The 22,259-nt window shown below is 40.9% G+C and overlaps 2 protein-coding genes and 1 non-coding gene across 4 annotated transcripts; 2 read left to right on the top strand and 1 right to left on the bottom strand.

The window, feature by feature from the left end:
* The first annotated feature begins 3,242 nt into the window (after positions 1 to 3,242).
* LOC128371390 (endosialin-like) lies at positions 3,243 to 7,849 on the top strand. The gene is made up of 2 exons (XM_053331703.1): positions 3,243 to 3,986; positions 5,871 to 7,849. Exons 1-2 carry the CDS (start codon positions 3,512 to 3,514, stop codon positions 7,607 to 7,609), a joined length of 2,214 nt encoding a protein of 737 aa, XP_053187678.1. The 5' UTR covers positions 3,243 to 3,511; the 3' UTR covers positions 7,610 to 7,849.
* Positions 7,850 to 8,500: 651 nt separating this feature from the next.
* Positions 8,501 to 20,275, top strand: dpp3 (dipeptidyl-peptidase 3). 2 transcript variants are annotated; one of them, XM_053331792.1, is made up of 19 exons: positions 8,501 to 8,708; positions 10,710 to 10,856; positions 10,963 to 11,107; positions 11,244 to 11,333; positions 11,682 to 11,819; positions 13,024 to 13,098; positions 13,818 to 13,908; positions 14,159 to 14,289; positions 14,454 to 14,584; positions 15,215 to 15,273; positions 15,925 to 16,119; positions 16,227 to 16,339; positions 16,443 to 16,535; positions 16,781 to 16,843; positions 16,933 to 17,057; positions 17,705 to 17,825; positions 18,163 to 18,342; positions 18,570 to 18,732; positions 19,333 to 20,275. In XM_053331792.1, exons 1-19 carry the CDS (start codon positions 8,536 to 8,538, stop codon positions 19,473 to 19,475), a joined length of 2,376 nt encoding a protein of 791 aa, XP_053187767.1. In that variant the 5' UTR covers positions 8,501 to 8,535; the 3' UTR covers positions 19,476 to 20,275. The 2 variants fall into 2 exon arrangements, with proteins under 2 accessions (XP_053187767.1, XP_053187768.1); XM_053331793.1 differs by lacking the exon at positions 8,501 to 8,708 and adding an exon at positions 8,977 to 8,996.
* trnas-gcu (transfer RNA serine (anticodon GCU)) lies at positions 8,600 to 8,681 on the bottom strand. The gene has a single exon. It is a non-coding gene; the product is annotated as a tRNA-Ser (tRNA).
* Positions 20,276 to 22,259: the final 1,984 nt, after the last annotated feature.

Raw genomic sequence — 22,259 nt, 5'->3', positions numbered from 1 at the left:
TTTTTGTGTAATTTGACTTTGAATTGAAGTTCAAAGTCTTTACTTTAATTTATTAATAATTTGTTTTAAGCTTGTTGTTATGGTGGAGAGAGATGAAAGAAACACCTGTTACAATTTTTCCAACAATGACTCCTGACAGTGAAACGTGACTTGCTTCTATACTGAAAAAATCTGGCTCCCTGGCAAACTTCGGGATGTGTTAAAATGCCAAATAATCTGTCTGACTATGACAAACGAAACATGTCCATTCATATACAGTCAGTGATTGTGTGCTGTACATGCTGACACAGTAAGGCAGCTTGTCTAGTCTCAGAGAAGATCACTGTATTACTGTAGTTCTCCTCTAATTAATGACATTCCCATCCACCTTAGCTTTACTTTGATTTTAGCATTAATTAGCCATATTTACCATGCTTACAACTAAAACTAACATGGTTAATGTTGCAAACATTATACCTACAAACAGTATTTTGGCATTGTCAATGTGGGAATCTGAGCACACTGATGTTAGCTAGCTTTTAGCTGAAGGCATCACTTTTATTTTATTAAATGCAGGTCACAAAGAAAAGTGTGTTTAATGTTTAATCAATCCAGATACACAAGGTTTAGTGGCCACCAAAGGACATCAAATGAAGAACAGATATTGGTCTGCTATAAAACAGGACTAGTGGTTGAAGTGATTTGGAGAGCTGGAAGGTATACTTCAGCTGCTTGGAAGTAGAGTTGAGAAAGTATCAGAGCCAGTAATGATATGTGGCAAGTGGCTAGCAGTCAAGGAGGTAGAAAGTAGGCTATGACCTAGGAGGTGAGGAGTATCAAGAGATCTGCATGTTCCATCATGGGTCTTTGGATTGAGGAGATAGAGCAACTTGGAGGTACTGTAAGTAGATTAATGTGAAAGTGGGGAATTGAGAGTGCAGGACGATGGAAAGGAGAAGTTTTGTCTGTTCTATCAATTACATTTCTGGAATGTGTCTCTGGGGGCGTGGCTGTCTGAGCAGGAGGAGGGGTTAACCAGGCTGAATGATAGAATAAACAGACCAAGAGTGGGAGGTTTGAGGTAAAAGCCAGGGTTCTGGGGAAAAAATTGCCAACTTGGGAGCCCAAATAATGAGACAGAAGGAGAAATGGGGGTGGAGGAGTAGCAGTAAGCAGAAGATGTGGAGCAAGCGGATACAAGCAAGCAAGAGAGAATGAAGGGAGAGGGGAAATTAGATGAAAAGATAGTTAAGGAAAGAGAGAGAGAGAGGAGGCAGAGGATAGTGAATGGGGAAAGAGGAAAGAGAAGTATGGGAGTAGTCCAAGTAAAAGAAAAGGAGGAGGAGGGATGTAGAGGAGGGGGGGGGGGCAAGACCAAAAGGCTCTTTAGGTTCTCCGGGATCCTGAGGTTTTATATTTGTTCTCCCTCTACTTCTGATGGTTGTTACATAAGTGGAAAAGACTGCTGAATAGTTAGATTGTATATATTCTGTCTGCCAAAACCAACATGCCACAGCCAGCCGACTCATCTGCTGTACAGAGACAGAACACAGGCTGAGACACACTGACCGTGGTTAATAACTGATTCCTCTAAACAAACAGCATGACTTTTCCATCCCATCATCCTATATTAGGAGGTGACAGCTATGGATGAATCTTTTCAGCCATTTTTCCACAATGATCCCCCAACCAGGCCTAAACGCAAAGCTGCAGCTATGATAATTACATTAAACTGCCTTAATTGTGTGGTGGCAACTAGGACACACTTTCCAGAAAAAAGCGTGATGAGTATTTATGTGAAGTTCCATTGTTTCCCAGAGCAGTTTTCCTATTATGTTGCTTAAATTGTTCAAAAAGTCAACATTTTGGCTTGTTTGTATGTGACCTTAATTTACACTCTCCCATTTGTTTGTCCCATTCAGCAGCTCAAATCTATGGGGTTCATTTAATATTCTTCGGCACAAAAAAGAAAAATATTACATTTTTTTCTATAATCAAAACATAGCCTCTGACTTCACACCAGGCGTGCCATTCATGGCAGACGGATCATGTGACGGCAGTGGAGGTACCCCGAGTCTTCACTCCTGCTCCCCAGCTACCAAGAGGTCAGGCTGATGCACATCTGGCATTTCCTGTTTCCTCTCCTCCATATGCCCCCAAGTAGTAGCCACACACACACACACACACACTGAACATATACTTATACATCTGTGCCCCTACAAAGTTATTGTATAACAGCATAAAAATGAACCCTCTGTCTCTCTGACACACACACACACACACACACACACACACACACACACACACACACACACACACACACACACATCCATACATACATAATCTAACAGGTATTCCTTTTCCATACTAAAAATTTTCTGTAGGACTGTAAAAACTTCCAGGTGGTATGGACTTAGTAGAAAAATAGAAAAGAAGGGAGAAAAAGTGTAGTAAGAGTGGTGGCAGAGAGAGAGATAAATGAGAGGAATGAAAGAATGACATTAAGAGAACAAATTAAAGACACAAAAGCAATGAGCGGCTGACAGAGAGCAGGAAAGACAAACAGCAGAAGTTGGAAGAGAGAAAAATAGGAGAAGAGGAGGGGGGACAATCTCTGCATCTCATAGAACTGACAAACACTTTCCACTCCTGTGGATGCTGTGCATGCATGAAGACTGTGAGTGTGAGTCTAAAGCCATAGGCAAGATGGGGGGACAGAGTGGTGCCGTATGGTTTTCATAACTCTCTGAGGGTTTTCAATTACCCCTTCCCCACCACCACCACTACTACCACCACCCCAACCCCAACCCCAACCCGTCAACCCTCCAGCCTTCCCTTATACACTCTCACACACTTTACCAGCCCCCTCTTTCAAAAACACACAATTCTTTTTCCTCTACGTAGCACCCCCACCCCCCACACCCCCTTCCACCCTCCCCCCATCTTTCTCTCTTTCTGAGATTCAGTCAGAAAGCCAACTTTGCAGAGGCAAGAAAGCCCCAGCAGGATCAGATACAGGAGAGGGTTTCACTGTACTTCATCAGATTCATATGGACTTTATTTACCTCTTTTGGACTTGGCTGAACGGCTGATTACTCCATTCATCTATACTGAATTTTGGGCTCTACTGGTACCTCACTGGACTTGATTTTGGACTTCTGGACACATGTGGACTTTCTAAGGGGTTCCACTGGACTGCATGCATCATTAGTTTTATTTAGGATCTGGTGAAATCTGTTTACTGTGTCTGAGAGTTTGCCGGTGAACGGAATTTGACTGATTCTGCACAATATAGGGATATAGGGGGCAATCCAAGATAAATTAAGGTAATCAGATGTCAATTTTTGATTAACCTGCTTCAGATTTACTTTGAATAAAAGGTCAGTTTTGCAAAATTATTTATTTAAATACTTCAAAAGGAAAAAAAGAAACAAGTCTGGGTTGGCAAGCTGCAGTTTGTTAAATTAATTGAAGTGGCTGAATTTGGGTCAGTCTGCTTGGATAGGATAATAATTAGCTTTAGATAGGTTAAATGTGGACAATAAGATTTGGATGTTGGCCTGCTTTAAACCCCATATCTTGGTGGAGGATGAAGACTATCGGGAGCAGCAGCAGTTGCAGCAGCATGAGTTTTCTCTGTGTCCTGTGGCTGATGACAGTTTGTCTGGCCCCTGGAAGCCAAGGCCAGAAGCTGAGGGAGACGGACCCGAGGGAGCCGCCAGCAGTCAGTTATCTGGCAGAGAGAGATGGAGTCTGCCATCAGGAGGGATGCTATGCTGTCTTCCTCCAGAAGAGAACCTTCAGAGAGGCTGGGCGGAGCTGCCGGGAGCGAGGTGGCACCTTGGCAACGATGCATAACCTTGAGGCAGCAGGTGTGGTCCATAAGCTGCTGTCAGACATCGAAGCACAGGGGACTCGAGTACGACTTCGTCTCTGGATTGGGCTGCACAGACCACCACGCCAGTGCTCATCTACAAGACCGCTTCGAGGATTCGTCTGGGTCACAGGCAAATTCTCACCTCTTTCACATTTGACCTCTGAGTGTTCCTAATATTGACCTTCATCACCATATCAGCCATTTTTTGGATGCATTCTAATAACATGTTCTTTAATAAATTAGCTCAGATAAAATTGCCCCAATTATGGAAAGGTACTTAATGGTATGATTCGGCTCAATGTTCACTATGAATTAAGCATTCAGTTTTCTTTCCCAGTCAGCTTTCAAAGATAAGTGCACCCTGGCAGAATGTTTTTGACAATGATATAATGGAAAATCTATTCAAGAATTAATTAGTTAATTAATTGACTTGTTGACTTAACTGTTTCTGGTAGTGCTTTAGCCTGCAATTTATAAAACTAAATTATCCAATACTATATTTAGGCCCATTTACTATACATATCCAAGTTAAATGCATGTGGACCTGTGACTTTTTCAATTTTCATTAAATCAATTTGATTAAGTATTTAACAACCATTAGGCTTATTCCACAAACATATATCAGTCTTGTCAAAGCTCACAAATCAGTTTTAGATTGATAACAATGTCTTCAGTAAATGAAAATATAAACCTGTAAAGGTACAGGAAGCACCACACTATATTGTCAGATAATGCTATGAAAGCTTCGTGCTGCTCAACAGTCATAACCTCTTTGTCAGACTTTGTTACCAGGACCGGCCTCCAGAGGGCTGCACAGACTGGATGGTTATTACATTAACTACTTTTGTTTCACAGAGACAGAGCTCGCACGACAGGAGAAGCTGAATCCCCTTTTGACCTCACTGCTACCCATAAATCTGATTTAGTCATTACACAAATCTAGCCCACTAAAAACCAGATGGATTTTTATTACTCAAACTGTCTGCCTGTCTTCACTTAGACTTCCAATTTTTATTGTTATGGGCAGCTTTCTTGTCTATTTCATTCCGAAATTATTTAAACAGACAGTTTAAACAAATTACAAAAAAAGTTTGTTTTCTCACTTACATATACAGTATGTAGTATAGTAACCTATAATAGTTTGGGTTTTACTTATGGTAATACTGGTTTGATATCAGATATTTCTGCCTAAACCCCAATACAATTGATGGTATTGGAAGTTTATTTTTGGTGTTGACATCACTGAAATTTCAACAGTCATGTGTCCTTCTGTTTACTCGCAATTATCCACTGTGGATGTTGTGGGTTAAGTATGTTCATGCAGAAAGTAATTACACAGATCCCGCAGTTCAATTTGTTGCAAAAAACACAGTATTCACAGTGAGCTAAAACTATGCCAAATTCTCAACAAAAGAACTCTAATATAGCAACTATACAACTATAAACCCAAATAAAAATAACTGACCTTGTATCGAATGTTTTATATAAAAACTAGAATATATGCCAGCTTATTAGCAAGCTGCTAACAGGCAAACCTCCCCATTTTGTTGGAGAGCATGACCCCACCCTCTCAAATAGAAACAACAGGGACTACTGAATACTTTTGCTGCAAAAATAACAGTTGCATTTGAAGGCCCCTGTGTGTAGGATTTAAACATTTCAGACTTTGGTGACTCCTAGTGGCAATATCAAAAAAGACATTAACAGACAGGAATGCACACTTCTACAGACAAAGAATTCAACCAAGAATTGAAACAATTGACACCCTTACTGTAGATTGCACCAGTTTTCACCAGCATTGTCTCATTTTTACATAAACAAAAACCTCAGAATAATTTGAAAAACAATAAAAATCACATAAATAATGATTAACATGTTAAACATGATATATAGCTCTGAAAAGCAAATTATACATTAGAAGAGAAATTATAGTTAGTTTAAAATATAATTAAGGAAACTTAAAAAGAGAATTTGTAGTTGAACTGTTCTTGTTCTTATTTTTATTTTCCAACAGGAGACCAGGATGGCCAATTCACCAACTGGCTCCGCGAGGACACCCCTGGGACTTGTGCAGCCCCTCGCTGTGTGGCCATGACAGTCCACACCTCTGAGAGCACACGTGACAGCAACGACAATTTCCGATGGGTTGATGGCTCCTGTGGGCTGGCATTGGATGGTTACGTTTGCCAGTACAACTACAAAGGCATGTGTCCACGACTGGAGGATGAGAGTAGAGGCCCAGCTGTTTACACCACCCCATTTCACCTTGTCAGCTCTGTGCTGACTCATGTACCCTATGGATCTGTAGCAGCTCTACCATGTCCTGCAGACAGCTCGGACCCAGAGGCTCCCAGTGAGCAGACAGTATTGTGCATGGAGAGAGACGATGGGACAGTGGGCTGGTCCAGGGATGCACCGCTCTGTACCACCAATGCAGCTCCACCAAAACAGGACTGGTGTAGTGGGGACCATGGATGTGAGCACTACTGCCAGAACACAGACACAGACTACTTCTGCTACTGCTCTGAGGGCTTTATTCTAGATGAGGATGGTTACAACTGCAAGCCTGACCCCTTGAGCCAAACTGAGTCCCCCGAATTGTCTTCTGACTCTGCTGGTCCTACTGACCAGCCCCACGTTAAAGATGTCTGTGTGGAGATGGGGTGTGAGTACGACTGTGTGGAAACATCTCGCGGAATCCGCTGCACATGCCCCCCGGGTTACCAAATGGGTCCAGATGGCCGCAGATGTTCTGATGTAGATGAGTGTCTACAGCAACCGTGCACGCAAGTCTGTGTCAACATCCCAGGCACCTTTCACTGCACCTGTCACAACGGGTACCAGCCAGACGATGAAGGGGAATGTGTGGACATCGATGAGTGCCTCGATGAGGGAAGCTGTGGAGTCACCTGTGAAAACACAGTGGGGTCCTTCAAATGCTTGTGTAACCCCGGGTATACATTGGACAATGAAGGAGAGTGTGTAGATGTTAATGAGTGTGTTGGGGAGTCGCCCTGCCAGCAACAATGCTTCAACCATATGGGAGGGTACCAGTGTTACTGTGACAATGGATATGACCTGCAGTCAGATGGACTTACCTGCCAGCCTTCACCTGATGATGAAGAATATTCCACTCTGACCCCTGACCCCAGTGACTCTGCTCACATGGACCCTAACCATGATATTCCCTGGTCCACTTCATTCACCCCTGATCCAAGTTTTGAAGCTGACACTAACTTTGATGCTGACTGGCTGACAGAAGCCCCAGAAGGACTGACTCCTGACAAATCTCATGGGTCAGACAATCACCTGAACCAATGGGATGCCCTATCCCCCCGGCGTTATCAGACAGCCCCATCCCCAACGCAAAAAGACAGCACAGGCAATGAAATTGACAATGAGGCTGAAGCTAAAACAGGAGGTAGGGAAACTAGTGGTGGGGTGGGAGCTGATGCTGCAAAAGAGTCAGCCACTGGAACTGGAGAGGGATCTAAGATGGATAGTAATGAGGATGTCAGCGGCACAGCAGATGAAGGGGATGGATCTGCTGCAGGGAAACGGAAACATGACAAGAGCTGGTTGCTAGTGGCACTGCTGGTGCCTCTATGTGTGTTCCTTGTAGTGATGCTGGCTCTAGGGATCGTCTACTGCACCAGCTGTGCTGTTGACAAGAGCCTGAGCTTCTCACACTGCTATCGCTGGATACTCCCTACAACGCCTCCTGACAGGAGGGAAGGCAAGACCCAAGCATGAACCCTAAAATAAACAAACACAGGCACACACACACACACACACACACACACACACACACACACACACACACACACACACACACACACACACACACACACATACATCCAAATGTCTGATGACATTTCTTTTGTGGTGCTGGACTGGTCACTAAAACTACCATTTGGATACAGCTGACTGGCTCAACCACTCATCAAGGAAAACTTAATATTTTCTGTTGCACACCCTTTGTAAATAATTCACTCTCTCATCATCATGTTTTTAAAATTCAATAAAACCAATAAATTGAAGAAATACTGTGTTGTTTCTACGCCTATCAAGGTTTTGAAGGACCAGATTTAGGGGGTGCGGGGGGCTCTATTGGCAGACAAGGAACATAATATTCATAAGTATGTTTTCATTAGTGTTTAGTCACCTAAATCGTGTTTCTTAGAACAAGTCCTTTATTTTTACATAGGAAGCAGGTCCTCTCTTCCATTGAGCCTTCCATGTTTCTATGGTAGCCCTGAACAGACAAACCAAACACTGGCTCTAGAGAAGGCCTTTTGTATTTAGGCAAGATTTGCAGCCACCAAGGGTTGTACTACACACTTGCAGGGTGAGGGGAGTATTTGGTAGGTTGCAATCTACAACCTTGTGGCTAAATGACACCAAATCTTGCCAAGGGGATGAACAAATGAACTGTGCGTGTAAAGGATATGTAGTTATGGCTTTATGGTTCCATTGGTGTAAAAACAAATTTAAAACTTTTGGGACGTTTCTAACCAAGGGTTTTGCTGTCAGGCAGGCACACAGGCAGGCAGGGGAGGGGAGGGAGGAGGAGGAGACAGTTTGCAGTGCGGCGGTGGGAGGGGAGGGGAGAGTTAAGTGGATCAACCAGCAGACCACGTTTCCCGGTGTAAGCGCATGTGGCCCCATGCACATAAACCATGAATAACGCTTCCCAGCGGGGTCGTTTAATGTTGAAATGTCTCCAATTATCGAAAAAGATGTCGACGAGGATGGGATTCGAACCCACGCGTGCAGAGCACAATGGATTAGCAGTCCATCGCCTTAACCACTCGGCCACCTCGTCGTGTGATCATCGTGGCAGAAAATATTGGTAATTATACAGGTCTCCCTTGTGTGTCAGTGTCGTTTTATATTCTGATATATGTGTTTCAAACTAGCACAGCTCGGGAACTTATTCCGGAGCAAAAAAAAAACAACAGCGTTGTGAAATATATCGAAAAGTCCGACATAGCTGCTTTGTGATTGGTTAGTGTTTCTAGTAACAATAATACGCCGTCCGTGATTGGTTGAGGGGCGGGTCTAACGCTGAATGAATACAGGAAGTGTACAGCGTGAGACTGCAATTTGACGTTCACCGGAGCTGTTTGGAGGCAAGAAGGTAACAAGCTGTTGAGTTGACATTCAAATTTCTACCCATCGAAATGTATAAAATTGTACCTAACCTCACACAAAAATGAAACACATAGTATTTGCGACTGAATGTTTTGCTTACAAAGCTCATGGCAGTGCGTTTAAGTGCTCCTTGCAGCCGGTTTAGCATGCTTGCTACGAGCTAACGTTAAGTTAGCTGTTTGTTGTAGCCTGAACACTGAACGTGTCTTCACTACTTATTATAACACGTAGTTTGAGTGCAGCCCTGTTGCTCGTTTACAAAGGACACGAAAAGTATTGTTTCCGGCACAAAAGCGCTCCCCCAGCTTGAAAAATTGGTTGTTATGGAAAGTGAAACAGCACAGTGAAACTGAGTCACTGCTTCCTCTTGAATCTGTGTGGAGTTGTGGGACGTCATGGTTTAGGGATTCAGCTGCTAATTATTTACTCAAATGGCTTGTTTTGTCTAGAGACCAACAATCCAGCACCCACATATATTCAATAAGCTTTCATATATGACAAAGAACAGCAGCAAATTGTCTTATTTACACCTGTAAAATGAATGAAACAACCATTTGGTTATAAATAATAACAATAATAATAATAATAATAATAGCAACTTTATACAATAAATGCAGTTCAAAGTGCTTTACAGCAAAAATAAATTGCGTACACTAAATGTTTCACATAAAGAGTAATGTTGAAAGACAAACAGATGAAAGAGGAAAGAAATACAAACATTCATGTAATATAAGATGGAATAAAAATAGTGCATAGTAAAAGTAGCTAAAAAAAATAGAATAAAAACAATATATAAAATCAAAATATAACTATTAAAAGAAGTGCAGTAGTGACTGGTAGAAAAGCTAATTAAAAGCCGAAGTGAAGAGTGAAAGTTTTTGACTTTCTCTTAAAAATATTTAAATATATAAATAAATGTTTGTTAGTTTCAATTGTCCGGTTAATCGATGCATCCATTCAGAGCAAACTTCTAATGGATAGCTGCAATCTGAATTAACATTATTAGGTTTTTGCCTTTGTTTGTGTGTCTCAGGCTCACGTTTTACATTTGAATGTTACTCATTGTGCTGTAATAATATCGATAAAGTCTCTCGCAACACAACACACTCCTTAAATCAATGCACTGCTCTGTGTGCCGATACACAAATATTTTAAAAAGCCCAGTAGAATCCATTAATAAATGAATATCTGTGTTTTAACTATATTAAACTAAACGATTAATTGATGTATTTTAAGAATTCATGGATACCTTTTAATCGATGAGGAAAATAATTGTTTTTGTCAGCCCTAACCCTAACCTCCATACGTCAACAATCATAGTGTCGTGTACAACTAGCAGGTAGTGTTTTTATTACACTATTGTTTTACATTATGATGTGGCTAATGGGAATCCCAATCATTGAATAAACTATTAAGTAGTATACCTTATCTTGTATTTTACACACAATAATCATGCATGTTGTTGTTAACCTGCCAAATGCAGACATGTATGTAGATATTACCTAGAGTCTAAAATTAAAAGCGAGTTAATGTTGTCTGCTCTAAATTCTTTTTAATCTGTTTCCTGTGCTCTACCTCCACCTTTTCTTTCTCATCCCATTACGCCTTACTTACTTCCCTTCTCCTTCCTTCCTTACCTATCTCTTTCTCATTTCACTCCTTCCCTTTTTCCCACTTCTCTTCCCCATTCTTAATTTAGTTCCTTATCACCAGTGTTAAAGATGGTGGACTCTCAGTACTACCTGCCAAATGACATCGGCGTCTCTGCACTCGACTGTGGCGAGGCCTTCCGCTTGCTTTCACCTCAGGAAAAGATGTATGCCCACTACCTGTCACGTGCTTCCTGGTATGTTACCAACCTCAGGATGTTGCAAGATTGGGTTAAAAACAAAAGTAAGACATTTTGAAGACTTGAAATCCTGCATACCAAAAAAAAACTCCTTCTGTCCCAGGTATGGAGGTCTGGCAGTGCTGCTGCAGACATCACCAGAGTCGGGAAACATCTTTGTCTTGCTGCAGAAAATCTTCAGGAAGCAGACGCCTGAACAGCTGGAACAGGTCGCCACAGCAGCTGGACTCAGCTCTGAGGAGTACCAGGTACACAGTGTTTTTGTCACTGGCTGTTTCTATTGCCATCTTATTCACGTACAAACACAATCATGTATTAAGATGTTCATTATGCCATACAATGAATGAAAATGATCATTGTATCTTTTGTGTGTGTGGTATTTAGGCCTTCTTGGTGTATGTAGCAGGTCTGTATGCCAACATGGGAAACTACAAGTCTTTTGGAGACACCAAGTTCATCCCAAATCTACCCAAGGTAAGAAGTCAGATGTAATGTTGGCTTTATTACTATGTAAATTGATAAATATGCACCCTGTCCACCTCCTGAAAGCAATTTATAAAGCATATGAACACCTGTACAGTCTAATGATACAACAATTTCATTAAATATGGTTTCAAGAATTTCCAGAGTGGCATAACCTCTTCTATATACAGTGGCAACATAAACAGACTTATTCATCTAACAAATATTGATATTATATTGTACCAGTGTGTCTATTAAACTTGCAAATTGGTGTATTATAAGGTGCTTACACTCTTAAGTGCTCCTTGACAGTTGTTTTGATATGTCAAAGCTGTTTGTCTCTGTGGTATATCACACCAGGACAAGCTGGAAGCTCTGGTGAAGGCCAGCCAGGCATTTCAGGAGCAGCCCGCTGAGATGGAGGCTCTGTGGGACAGCTGCTCATGTCGCCTGTACTCCCTGGAAGACAAACAGAAACAGCTGGGTCTGGGTGATAAGGTGGGGCTTGTATCATTCAATGCAGAGTTCAAGTCAGCTTAGGCTGAAACTGATTTGTGATGTAATTTTTTAATGAAAGAGTTATTGGATTGTCAGGACTGAGGAAATTTGAGAAATGTTAAAAAATGTCTGCAGGTAGAGCATTGCTTTAGGGCTACTATTGTAAGTTATGTCTTCTCTGGCAGGCATCCTCAGGAGATCTTAGTCCCCTCTTCTCATTTTTGAGATGTTACTTTACTTGTGTCAGATACAATCTATTTTCACGTCAAATGGTCTGCCGACTGGTGTCCTTTTGTGTGTGCCTGAGCCAATTTTTCAAGGTCGACTAGTCAGTGGGTATAAACGACTTATCTAATATTCGCTGCATGCCGATCACAGGCTAAATAGGTAATGAGTCAAAAATAACTTTCAATATTCATGACTAACAACTGCTTTAACTGCGCAAACTTGTAATAATTTAAATGATAATCAGCCTTCATTTATTTACAGAAAGACATTAATTAAAAGAAAAAAAATCTTACAGGCTTACACACGCCTAAAAATATAACGGCGTGGATTTTTTTCTCCCCCGTCATAAACAACGCTGAGCATATCCGTTACAATCATGCTAGCAGTGAGAGACATAACATTAGCTTTCTCGCCTCACTTTCGAGGAGCTGTCACAAATGTTGACGCACTAGTTCGGTGATTACCGTCATGTCCGTCTCCCCCCATTGACCTTCAGCCGTTTTTCCACGCTCGACTTGTGTGTAGCTTCGTCTGCATCATGTTCCCTCCAGTCAGCTAGCTAGCAAGCTAACTTACTACTTGGCTGAGGTTAGGAGTAATGTTCACTCCGTGTCAAGCTCTACTTCAAAATATTAAATAAGGTAGAGGTGGTTTACAAAAACGTAGATAGCCCCCTAGTGGCTGAAAGCCAGAATTGCTCTACAGTTGTTGTTGATGAATCCTTTATAGTAGACTACATACACAGCTCAACAGGTTATTCAATGGAAGAAAAAAAAAAACGACCACAGTACAAAGGTCGACTTTAGACCCAGTGAACGACTATTCGATTATTCTGTTTTAATGACACATCCCTAGTCCTTAGACTGTCTGCATTATGTGTCACTGAACCCCAAACTTCCAGGGGGAGACTGCAGCTGAATGATCACAGTGACTCCTATGAGACAATGCTCGGCTCATGAAGTACTTTTTTCTTTAGGGAATTACCACCTACTTCTCAGGAAACTGCGGTCTGGAGGATGCTGAGCTGGCTCAGAAGTTCCTTGACTCAAAAGTAAGTTGAACACACGCGTAGATTTAATATACTTTCCCACAGTATGCATGTACCAATGTAAATTTCCAACATACTTGTCTGTGTTTCTTGTAATAGCCTGTAACCTCGATACTGACATTTTGGGCCCTATTTTAACCACACAAGTGTAGCGGAGCAGGTCCTCAGTGCACAGACAGTGTGGGCATCTCCATGTGCACTTGCTGTTATGGTTCATTTATGTGCAGCAGCGCAATGTGAAAAAAAGCAGGGTTGAGGTGAAGATAGGTCAGTGGATGTAATGATTTTAAAGTACTGTCCCAGTCACTTCACTGCTCGCATAGCTTTAAAACACCTGAGTCAACCTTTAGTTAAATGTGATTATGGCAGCTCAACAAATTTGAAAGCTTTTCTTCAGGAAATGTCTGGATGACCCAGAGCTCCACAACATGAACGAAGGGTTTTTTAACAGGCAGTTACTTCTAATACTGATTTTTATTTTTTTAAATAATAAAATAATAAATAAAAAAACTGTCCGAGCACTGCTTGTGCTGGTTGTTGCACCTCCACCTAAATATGGCTCTTAATCTCCCCCTTGCTTTTGTAGATTTAGATGTTCCTTATTCTTCTCTTGTCTCTCTCATCCATTTTAGTGGCTCACCCTGTCTGCGTCTTTGTACCTCTCTATTTCTTTCAGCCTTATTTAGTTTATATTCAGCTGTGTGCTTGTGTTTTGTCTATAGAAACTCGCTGCCTACAACACCCGTCTGTTCAAGAGGAACAACGGAGGAAAAGACTGCTATGAGGTGCGCCTGGCTTCAGCTGTGCAGAAAGGTCAGAACTACAGTAAATTAAGTTTTACACAAGACAGTGTTTATAAACATAGTTTTGGCTCACAGAATTCACATCACATTCACACATTCACATATATGTCACATGTCCTGCGTATATACCACTCACATCCTAGCTTGTCAACTCAAATGCATTATGGTTACCCACAAATGTATGTGGAGAGATTTGTTTATGTAACTAACTTTGTTGACGATGCTCTGCACAACGATTCAAGTTCATTATTGCTCCACAGACTGTGCAGTGGAAGGGGAATGTGAGTCGTGCTGTGGCACCTTCAACTTTGAAGACAAAGAATTCACTGTGAAAAGGGGAGATTATGCTCCTCTCATGGAGAAAGTCTGCTTTAACCTGCAAGCAGCAGAGGTGAGAAAGCAAGGAATACAATGTGCATATAGTCCAGTGTGTAATATTTTAAAGCCTTGGGATCTATTCGGTCTAAAAATCATTTTTCCAGACATAGTTCCACTCTTCATGCTGAATGAATATCTTGCTTGAAATTCTTACCTGTTCCTAAATAATTTACACAGGGCTACGCTGCCAATGAGAACCAGAAAAAGATGCTTGAAGAGTACAGACGCAGCTTCACCTTTGGCTCAGTTGAGGCCCATAAAGAGGGATCGCGCTACTGGATCAAAGACAAGGGACCAATTGTTGAGAGGTGAAGCCAGTGACCCACACTGTCATCCACTGAACAGGCTGACTGTCAGCCATGAAGCAGTACCTGCATATTTTAGTGAATAAATCATCACACCCATGACTTAACAGACCTGTTGACCTACTTGCACCTGATATCAATCGGATTTTTTTGATTTGTAAATGATGGCACGCATTTAAAGCAGTTCTAAAAAGATTTATTTTGATTTAGACGTTAAACATAGATATCACTATCTGGTGATTTTTTTTTTTTTTTTGCAAGATATTAATATTGAACATTTATTTAATTCTAATCATTATCCAGACAATAACTTTTTTTAGGACATTGCTGACCATAAATGGTATCAAAAAATGGGGTTTGATTTCATGAAAATCTTAAGGACTCTACGTGGGTGATTAACTAAACAGTAAAAAAGGTATTGATTAATGAGTTTAGGTCTTTGGTCATTGCACCTTTTCACTTCCTCATGGATATCGTCTAATGTCCTTGATCCTTCTTGGTTGTCTATTCTCTTATCAAATTCATTCTGACCTTTGCACTGACATTTGAATACTACTCTTGTATTATTGTCTGAAACCTTTGTCTCTCTCAGCTCCTTATTACTTCACTCCCTCCTCTCTCTCCCTCTCTCAGTTATATAGGTTTCATTGAGAGCTACAGGGACCCATTTGGCTCCAGAGGAGAGTTTGAAGGTAACTACCATAATGATCAGGAACAGCAATATACTGCGCCTGGGGGGAGGGGGGGGGTGATATGGACAAAATCAAATGTCACGATATTTTAGACCAAATACCTCTCGATATTACAACAATATTGTAGAGATGACTCTCGATGCTTTCACAAAATATTTACACTATGAAATCTTTGATAAATAATCATCAGTAATGTGGATAATGAAAAAGTGGGTAAAAAGTAAATAACAGAACAGCTAGAACAGTCTGGTAAGTTCATAAAATTACATATTTTACTGTAATGCAGCATTTAAAACCAGGAAAAGACAACTCTGATGACATATCGCCATATTATGATATCCAAAATCTAAGGCGATATCTTGTCTCATATCACGATATCGATATAATTTCAATATATTGCCCAGCCCTAACTGGGTCTCTTGTGGTTTTACTGCTGTGCCACAGAGCTGAAGACATTTAGGGAAATATTGTGGTTGATCTACTGAAACAGTTACTTACTAGTTTCAAATTACAGGATGGTTCATATTACTGCCCTCATCTGTTTTGTATGAACTGGAATTTTTTTTTCAGGATTAGTCAGAAGTTATTTTAGTGTGTTGTGTTTTTGATGCAAATCTCTTTCTAACTACTGGCTTGTGTGGTCATTTTTAGGTTTCGTTGCAGTTGTAAACAAGGCGATGAGCGAGCGTTTTGCCAAACTAGTGAGCTCAGCAGAAGTGCTGCTTCCTGAGCTGCCTTGGCCCAGAGAGTTTGAGAAGGACACTTTCCTGAAACCTGACTTCACCTCCCTGGATGTTCTCACCTTCGCTGGGAGCGGTATACCAGCTGGCATCAACATCCCCAACTGTATGTACACTGCGATGTTTGAACAATGTGTCAAATAACACAGTTCAGTTTGTCTATGTTTTACAGTTTTACACTCAATAATCACATGTGTGTGTTTCTTTGTACAGATGATGACATCAGACAGTCTGAGGGCTTTAAAAATGTGTCTCTGGGCAATGTGCTGGCTGTAGCCTATGCTACACAAAAAGAAAAACTCACCTTCTTGGAGGAAGAGGACAAGGTAAGGCATGCAACCTTTAGATATTCTTATTTTCCAGATCTGTCTCTGTTACACGCTGTCATAACTATACATTCTCATGTGTGTCTGCATGTTTTTCTGCTAGGATATGTTCATCAAGTGGAAGTGCCCATCATTTGAGGTGCAGGTTGGACTTCACGAACTGTTGGGCCATGGAAGCGGCAAGTTGTTGATCCAGGTCAGTCAAACATGATGGTCTGTCATTTGAAGACATGTGGATATTGAATACTTGCAATTAGCTGTGAGGAACCAGACTAATTCTGAGTTTGAAAATATTTGCAGTTGATCTTTTGGTCTTTTACTTCCTTTTGGCAAGTGTTTAAAATCAATGATATTCCAGCATTTACATAATATTAACTACATGAACAAATCAGATCCTGTTTTTAAGTTTTATTTATTTATCTCTTTCTAACCTAACCCTAGGATGACCAAGGCAAGTTCAACTTTGATCAGAGCAAAGTGATCAACCCGGAAACCGGTGAGCTCGTGAGTACTGTTTTTTTAACTGCATCTTCATATGGAACAATAAACAAAACAAGACATACAGCAATTGAATGTGTGAATGTCATTTTTAGGTTTCCAGTTGGTATCGTGGCAGCGAGACGTGGGATAGCAAATTCTCCACAATTGCTTCCTCTTATGAAGAATGTCGTGCAGAGTGTGTCGGACTCTATTTGTGTCTCAACAAGCAAGTGCTCAGGTATGTCATGTGTTGCTTGTAACCTCTATATCTGGAAATTGGATGCATCTGTATATTACATATAGTCATATAATTTAAATGTCTTGAGAAATGGCTTTCAAGGGTGTAATTGTCCTCCGTGTTTGGTTGACCCAAACATGTTTGAGTCATTATGATTGGAGGGCTTGGCTTGATTTGAAAATGAACAAACACTTCAAATTTCTGTTGATGCTCGTGATAACAGGATGAGTCAACTGGGTAAAAAGTCAGATATATATTAGAAAAGTATGCAATTAAAATAAATTAACATGTTTAAGACTTAGATTAATTTAAAATACACTACCAGAATTTGCTGTAGTCCTTAAAACCTCTAAATCTCCACATTTCTTGAGCTGGGAACCATAACAGACTCCAGAGTTTATTTTTATGTTTGTCAGTTATTGAGCAAAAAAAAATGGAGCCAAACAAAATACAGATTTCCTGTTTGTCAGCTCTGTAGTCCAGCTCTGTAGAGGGGATGCTGTGTTATTTCTTCATGTATCAAACACAATCTCTCACTTGTGTTTTAGGCCCAAAAATGACATTAATCAGAATGGAGTAGTTATTATTTCTGGCCAAGTCCAGGTTTTGTGTAGTTGCTAACAGTTGATTTTGTCTGTGTGTTGCAGTATTTTTGGACATGATGGCCAGGATGCAGAGGATGTGGTGTATGTGAACTGGCTCAGCATGGTCAGAGCTGGACTGATGGGCCTGGAGTTCTACACACCTGAGAGCAAGAGCTGGAGACAGGTAACGTGCTCACTGAGCTGCTTCTCTCCATAACATGCTGTTTTTCTCACTTTATTTGGAGTGGATTGTGACATTTCGTAATGAATCTTAACATTTATTTATATAGAACTTACATAGTGCAGAGTGCATATGTAGTGTTAGGCGAACAGTGTTTATAAGACAAGTCAATAGACATGTATGTGTTACTATAATCCAACTGGCTCAGTTGGATGTGTCTGTGTTATTTTATAATACAGCTTATAGTGAGTCTGTCTGTGTTTACATTAATATCCGCAGATGTATATAGTATATGTCACAGTATTTGTACATGACAATAGTATGTATCCATCTGTCTCAGGCTCACATGCAGGCTCGTTTCGTGATCCTACGTGTGCTGCTGGAGGCCGGGGAGGGCCTGGTGGGCCTGGAGGAAGTGACGGGACAGGACGGCAAGCCTGACGCTCGAATCACAGTAGACAGAAGCAAGATCCACACTGTGGGCAAGAATGCCATCCACAGGTTCCTCTGTAAACTGCAGGTATGGCTAGACTTTTCCAATTGCCTGCAGGCAAGAAGTACAAGATGTTAAAGAAAATACATCAAATACTGAAAAAGAACATGTTGGATGTGATGAAATTAAAACAAAATACCTGAGATATATATCCAGAAGAGCTGAGTCAAGGGCCACTGGACTTATGAATGTATAATTAGACTTAACAACCTCCACACCCAACATGTCGCTAACCTGATTCCACCTATTTTTAGGTCTTGAAGGCAACAGCAGATGTGGAAGGAGGCAGGGCTCTCTATGATGGCTACTCCACTGTCTGCGACAGTGGCGCTCACAACTTCTTTCGTCTGCGGGAGACAGTGCTGCTGAGGAAGGAAGCTCGCAAGATGTTTGTCCAGGCAAACACCAGAGTCAATGGTATGTGCTGAACCACCTTTTCAACAAGCATAAATATGTAGAATATATATGTATAATTTTCTACTGTTTTGACTACCAGTATATTCTACACAACCACAGCATGCTGGTTAAGCTAATAACATGAAAGCTGTCTGTTTGGAGCCCAACTGTTTATCTGAGTTTGCCACATATCTTAAAATGTGGCATTCTTGTAATTTTAGCTGCAAGCAGCTGTTGGCAGGTCTGCTGCACAGTCACCAATACACCAGAAAACGTTTTGTCCAAACCTGTTTTATTATGTGAAAAATATGTTTGATAAGCACCAAAGGAACCAGAGAGTGATTACTCTTAATCACCCCAGTCTCACAAAACAGTGCTATAGTACTATAGTAACAGTGTTATATTAGCGCTACCTCATCAATACTTAATGAACAACCATGTTAAGAGATCAAAACAATACATTTAAAAAAATTAAAGAGGCATTAGAAATAACATTGCAAACATTTAACTGTTTAAAATTTTGTAGTGATAGACTGCCATTGTACATATGTCGAATAAACTGAAGGCTTGTGCGCTAATCAAGCTTATTATTCTGTTTATCTCCATTTCTGTGGTTTCCAGGGGACAGTGTGGAGCTGGTGGAATATGAAGGCAGTGCTGCAGGTTTGATTCGCTCCTTCACTGAGCGCTTCCAGGACGACTCGGAGCAGCTAGAGGCCAACATTTTGGAGCTGAGCAAACTAGATGCCCACTGCTGGTGTTGATGGACATCTTCTCCATAGGCATCAAAAATACCAACAGAAATCAGATTCTTTCCTTCTTTCTTTTTTTAACCAAATGGGAATGCACACTGATACTTAATGGATGTTAAAACACACAAAACTGCTAAATGATCCAAATCTTTTTAGGAGGCACTTCTGAAGAGACTAAATTACAGCACTTCAAAACCATAAGACGAGAACAGATCTGCCACAAACACCAGCCACAGTATTCAAAGTGCACTGGACCAACATCCGGTCTGTCTTTGATAACAGCATCAAACGCAAATAAAGGAGCTGATTATTAATACAAAACTATCACACTTTTAGATGCATTTAGGAAACATATTTTTTCCAATGAGACACCACTCACTTGGACTGTCTATTAAACCAGTGCTGCCTGACAATAAAAATGGTTCCTGGTTTAAACCCTGTAGGTAGTTTTCACTTTGTAACTGTTACACGGTTAGAAACCGGCTTAAAAAAAAGTTCACAAAATGCTCAATATGACAATTTGTTTATATTCACAATTATGTCACTAAATTGATAAAAGTTCCACAACTTCTGGTAAAACATATTGGCTTGGCCATTATGTGTTAAATGTTGATCCAGCTTTGGTGTTGATGATTTGATAAGTTAAGGGTGTTAAATAGCTGCCAAGACAGCTTCATTTTGACTGTAAAATGTTTGGTATAAGGAAGTAATGAATTACCGGACTGTATAAAATGATGTGTTATCTAGCAGGCATAAGAAACTGTACGTAAAAACTGTTGTGTGGAATCTTCACAAATAAAATGCATTCAAGATTTTGGTGGTGTAGTTTTGGTCTACTTGAACTGTACAGTCAATCAGATTGTGAATAAATGTCATAAAAATGATTTTACATACATTTAAATTATATAATAAATAAGCCTGATAATTCAACTAGAACTTACATTATTAATGTATCAAAATGGCACAAGTCTTAAGATGTTTATGTCAACATGTCTGCAGAGAGGAGTTTAACTCAGAAACTGAAATCCCAGCTTTTACAGTTGTAGAAGCATGATGTTGTACTCAACATCATGTACAATATATTATGATTGTGGATAATTCAACATCTTCTCCCTGAAGGACACATGGATCCAAAATAATATATTTAAAGCCGAACTACAATTGTAATTGCAAAGATTTCATATTGGTGTCTAGTTGTGATTCTGACATTTAATACTGAACAGCAACATTTTAATTATAGAAATCTTTATCCTATTTGATGTTTACTCATTGTTGTACAGTTGTTCTGCTCGTACAGTTTTAATTTAGCAGAAACAGCTTGTGATTGACTGTTAGAATTTTTGGTAGCCAAGTCAAATCTCAAAACCATTACTCTGAAGTGACTCGAGTCAAATACATTATTAACTTTGAAAAAATATATAAATATAGTTGATAGACAACCTAACTCAAGAGTTTCAAGTCACAGCAATTTTCAGAAAATACTGGCATCACAGGAAACAAATGGCTCCACTTGGTAAGAAAATACTTTAGAAAATTGCTGGCACGAGAGCACAAGAAGAAGTGCACACAATTTACAGTTAATGGAACACGCAAACAACCAGTATGGTCATTTAAATGTTTAATTTTACATTTAACTTATTATCTATTCAAAGTATTAATATGTTTATAACAATTACATCGCCATAACTACTCTAAGTAATCCTTGTCCTGTTGGTGGGGTGAGTGAAGTGGAGTCTCTGCTGCCTCCTCAAGACTGCTGAAGGAACTGCAGCTGTCATTGTCATTAAGAGAAGCAGCATTAATCTGCAAAACCAAATCTGTTTCCTCCGCTTCCCTCTCTTTGTGTAGCTCTTCTGTTTCATCCTCTTCGTCCTTATTTTCATCCTCACCCATTCCCTCCTTAGCCTGTCCCTCTGGTCTTGAAGGACTAGCAGGTGTGTGATAGGTTGCCTCTGCCAGCTGAGAGAAGGACGGAGAGGTGAAGGGAGAGAGAGAGAAGGGGACCTTAGGAGAGGGGGACGGCGACTGATAGGGTGAAAGAGAAGGTGACGCACTGGGCGAGTCATATGGAGAGAGAGAAAAGGGAACCTTGGGAGAAAGAGATGGGGATTGATAAGGTGAGAGAGAAGGTGACGCACCAGGAGAGTCATGAGGAGAGAAGGACGGAGACATTTTGGGGAAAAGGGGAGGTGCCATAGGAGAAACAGATGGGGAGAGATAAGAAGAGAATGAGGGAGAATGGGCTAAATTGATCATTGGAGAGGGTTGCATATAGTTGGAGTCCTCTGGAAGACTGTCCATCACTAGCGGAGCTGTAGCCTCCTCTCCCTCGACTCTGGCTTGTCCCTGGGCTGCCTCCATCTGTGTTTGTCCCTGCACCACAGGCTGGGAGTGAGAAGTTGTTGACGGATGCTGCGCTTGGGCCTCAATGCGGGTGTCCTGGTTCTGTGTCGGAGGGTGGAGCTGGGTGTCTTGAGATGTGGGATCATTCTGATGGACTTGACTTGGGTTCTCACCCTGTAAAAGGCCTGGGCCTTTACTGGGTTGAGCAGTTCCTTGTACGCTTTTCTTGGCTTTACATTTCCCTTTAGTTTTAGGCATTAGAGGTGGTGGAGGTGGTGGAGCAAGTGGGGGCGACAGCAGGGTCGACGTCTCTGTGGATACCCGGACCTTGAGGCTGCGTTTGAACATGCGCCGCCTGGAAAGGGCGGTCTGAGACTGCAGGAAAAGGGGGTTAATGAAACAGAGAGCACCCATGCCAGAGCCACAGTCCAGTTCTCTGGGGCTACGAGTCGT

Source organism: Scomber japonicus, chromosome 13 (genome assembly GCF_027409825.1).
Source record: "Scomber japonicus isolate fScoJap1 chromosome 13, fScoJap1.pri, whole genome shotgun sequence".
Taxonomy (NCBI): Eukaryota; Metazoa; Chordata; class Actinopteri; order Scombriformes; family Scombridae; genus Scomber; species Scomber japonicus.
This window is presented reverse-complemented; position numbering and strand designations above follow the sequence as displayed.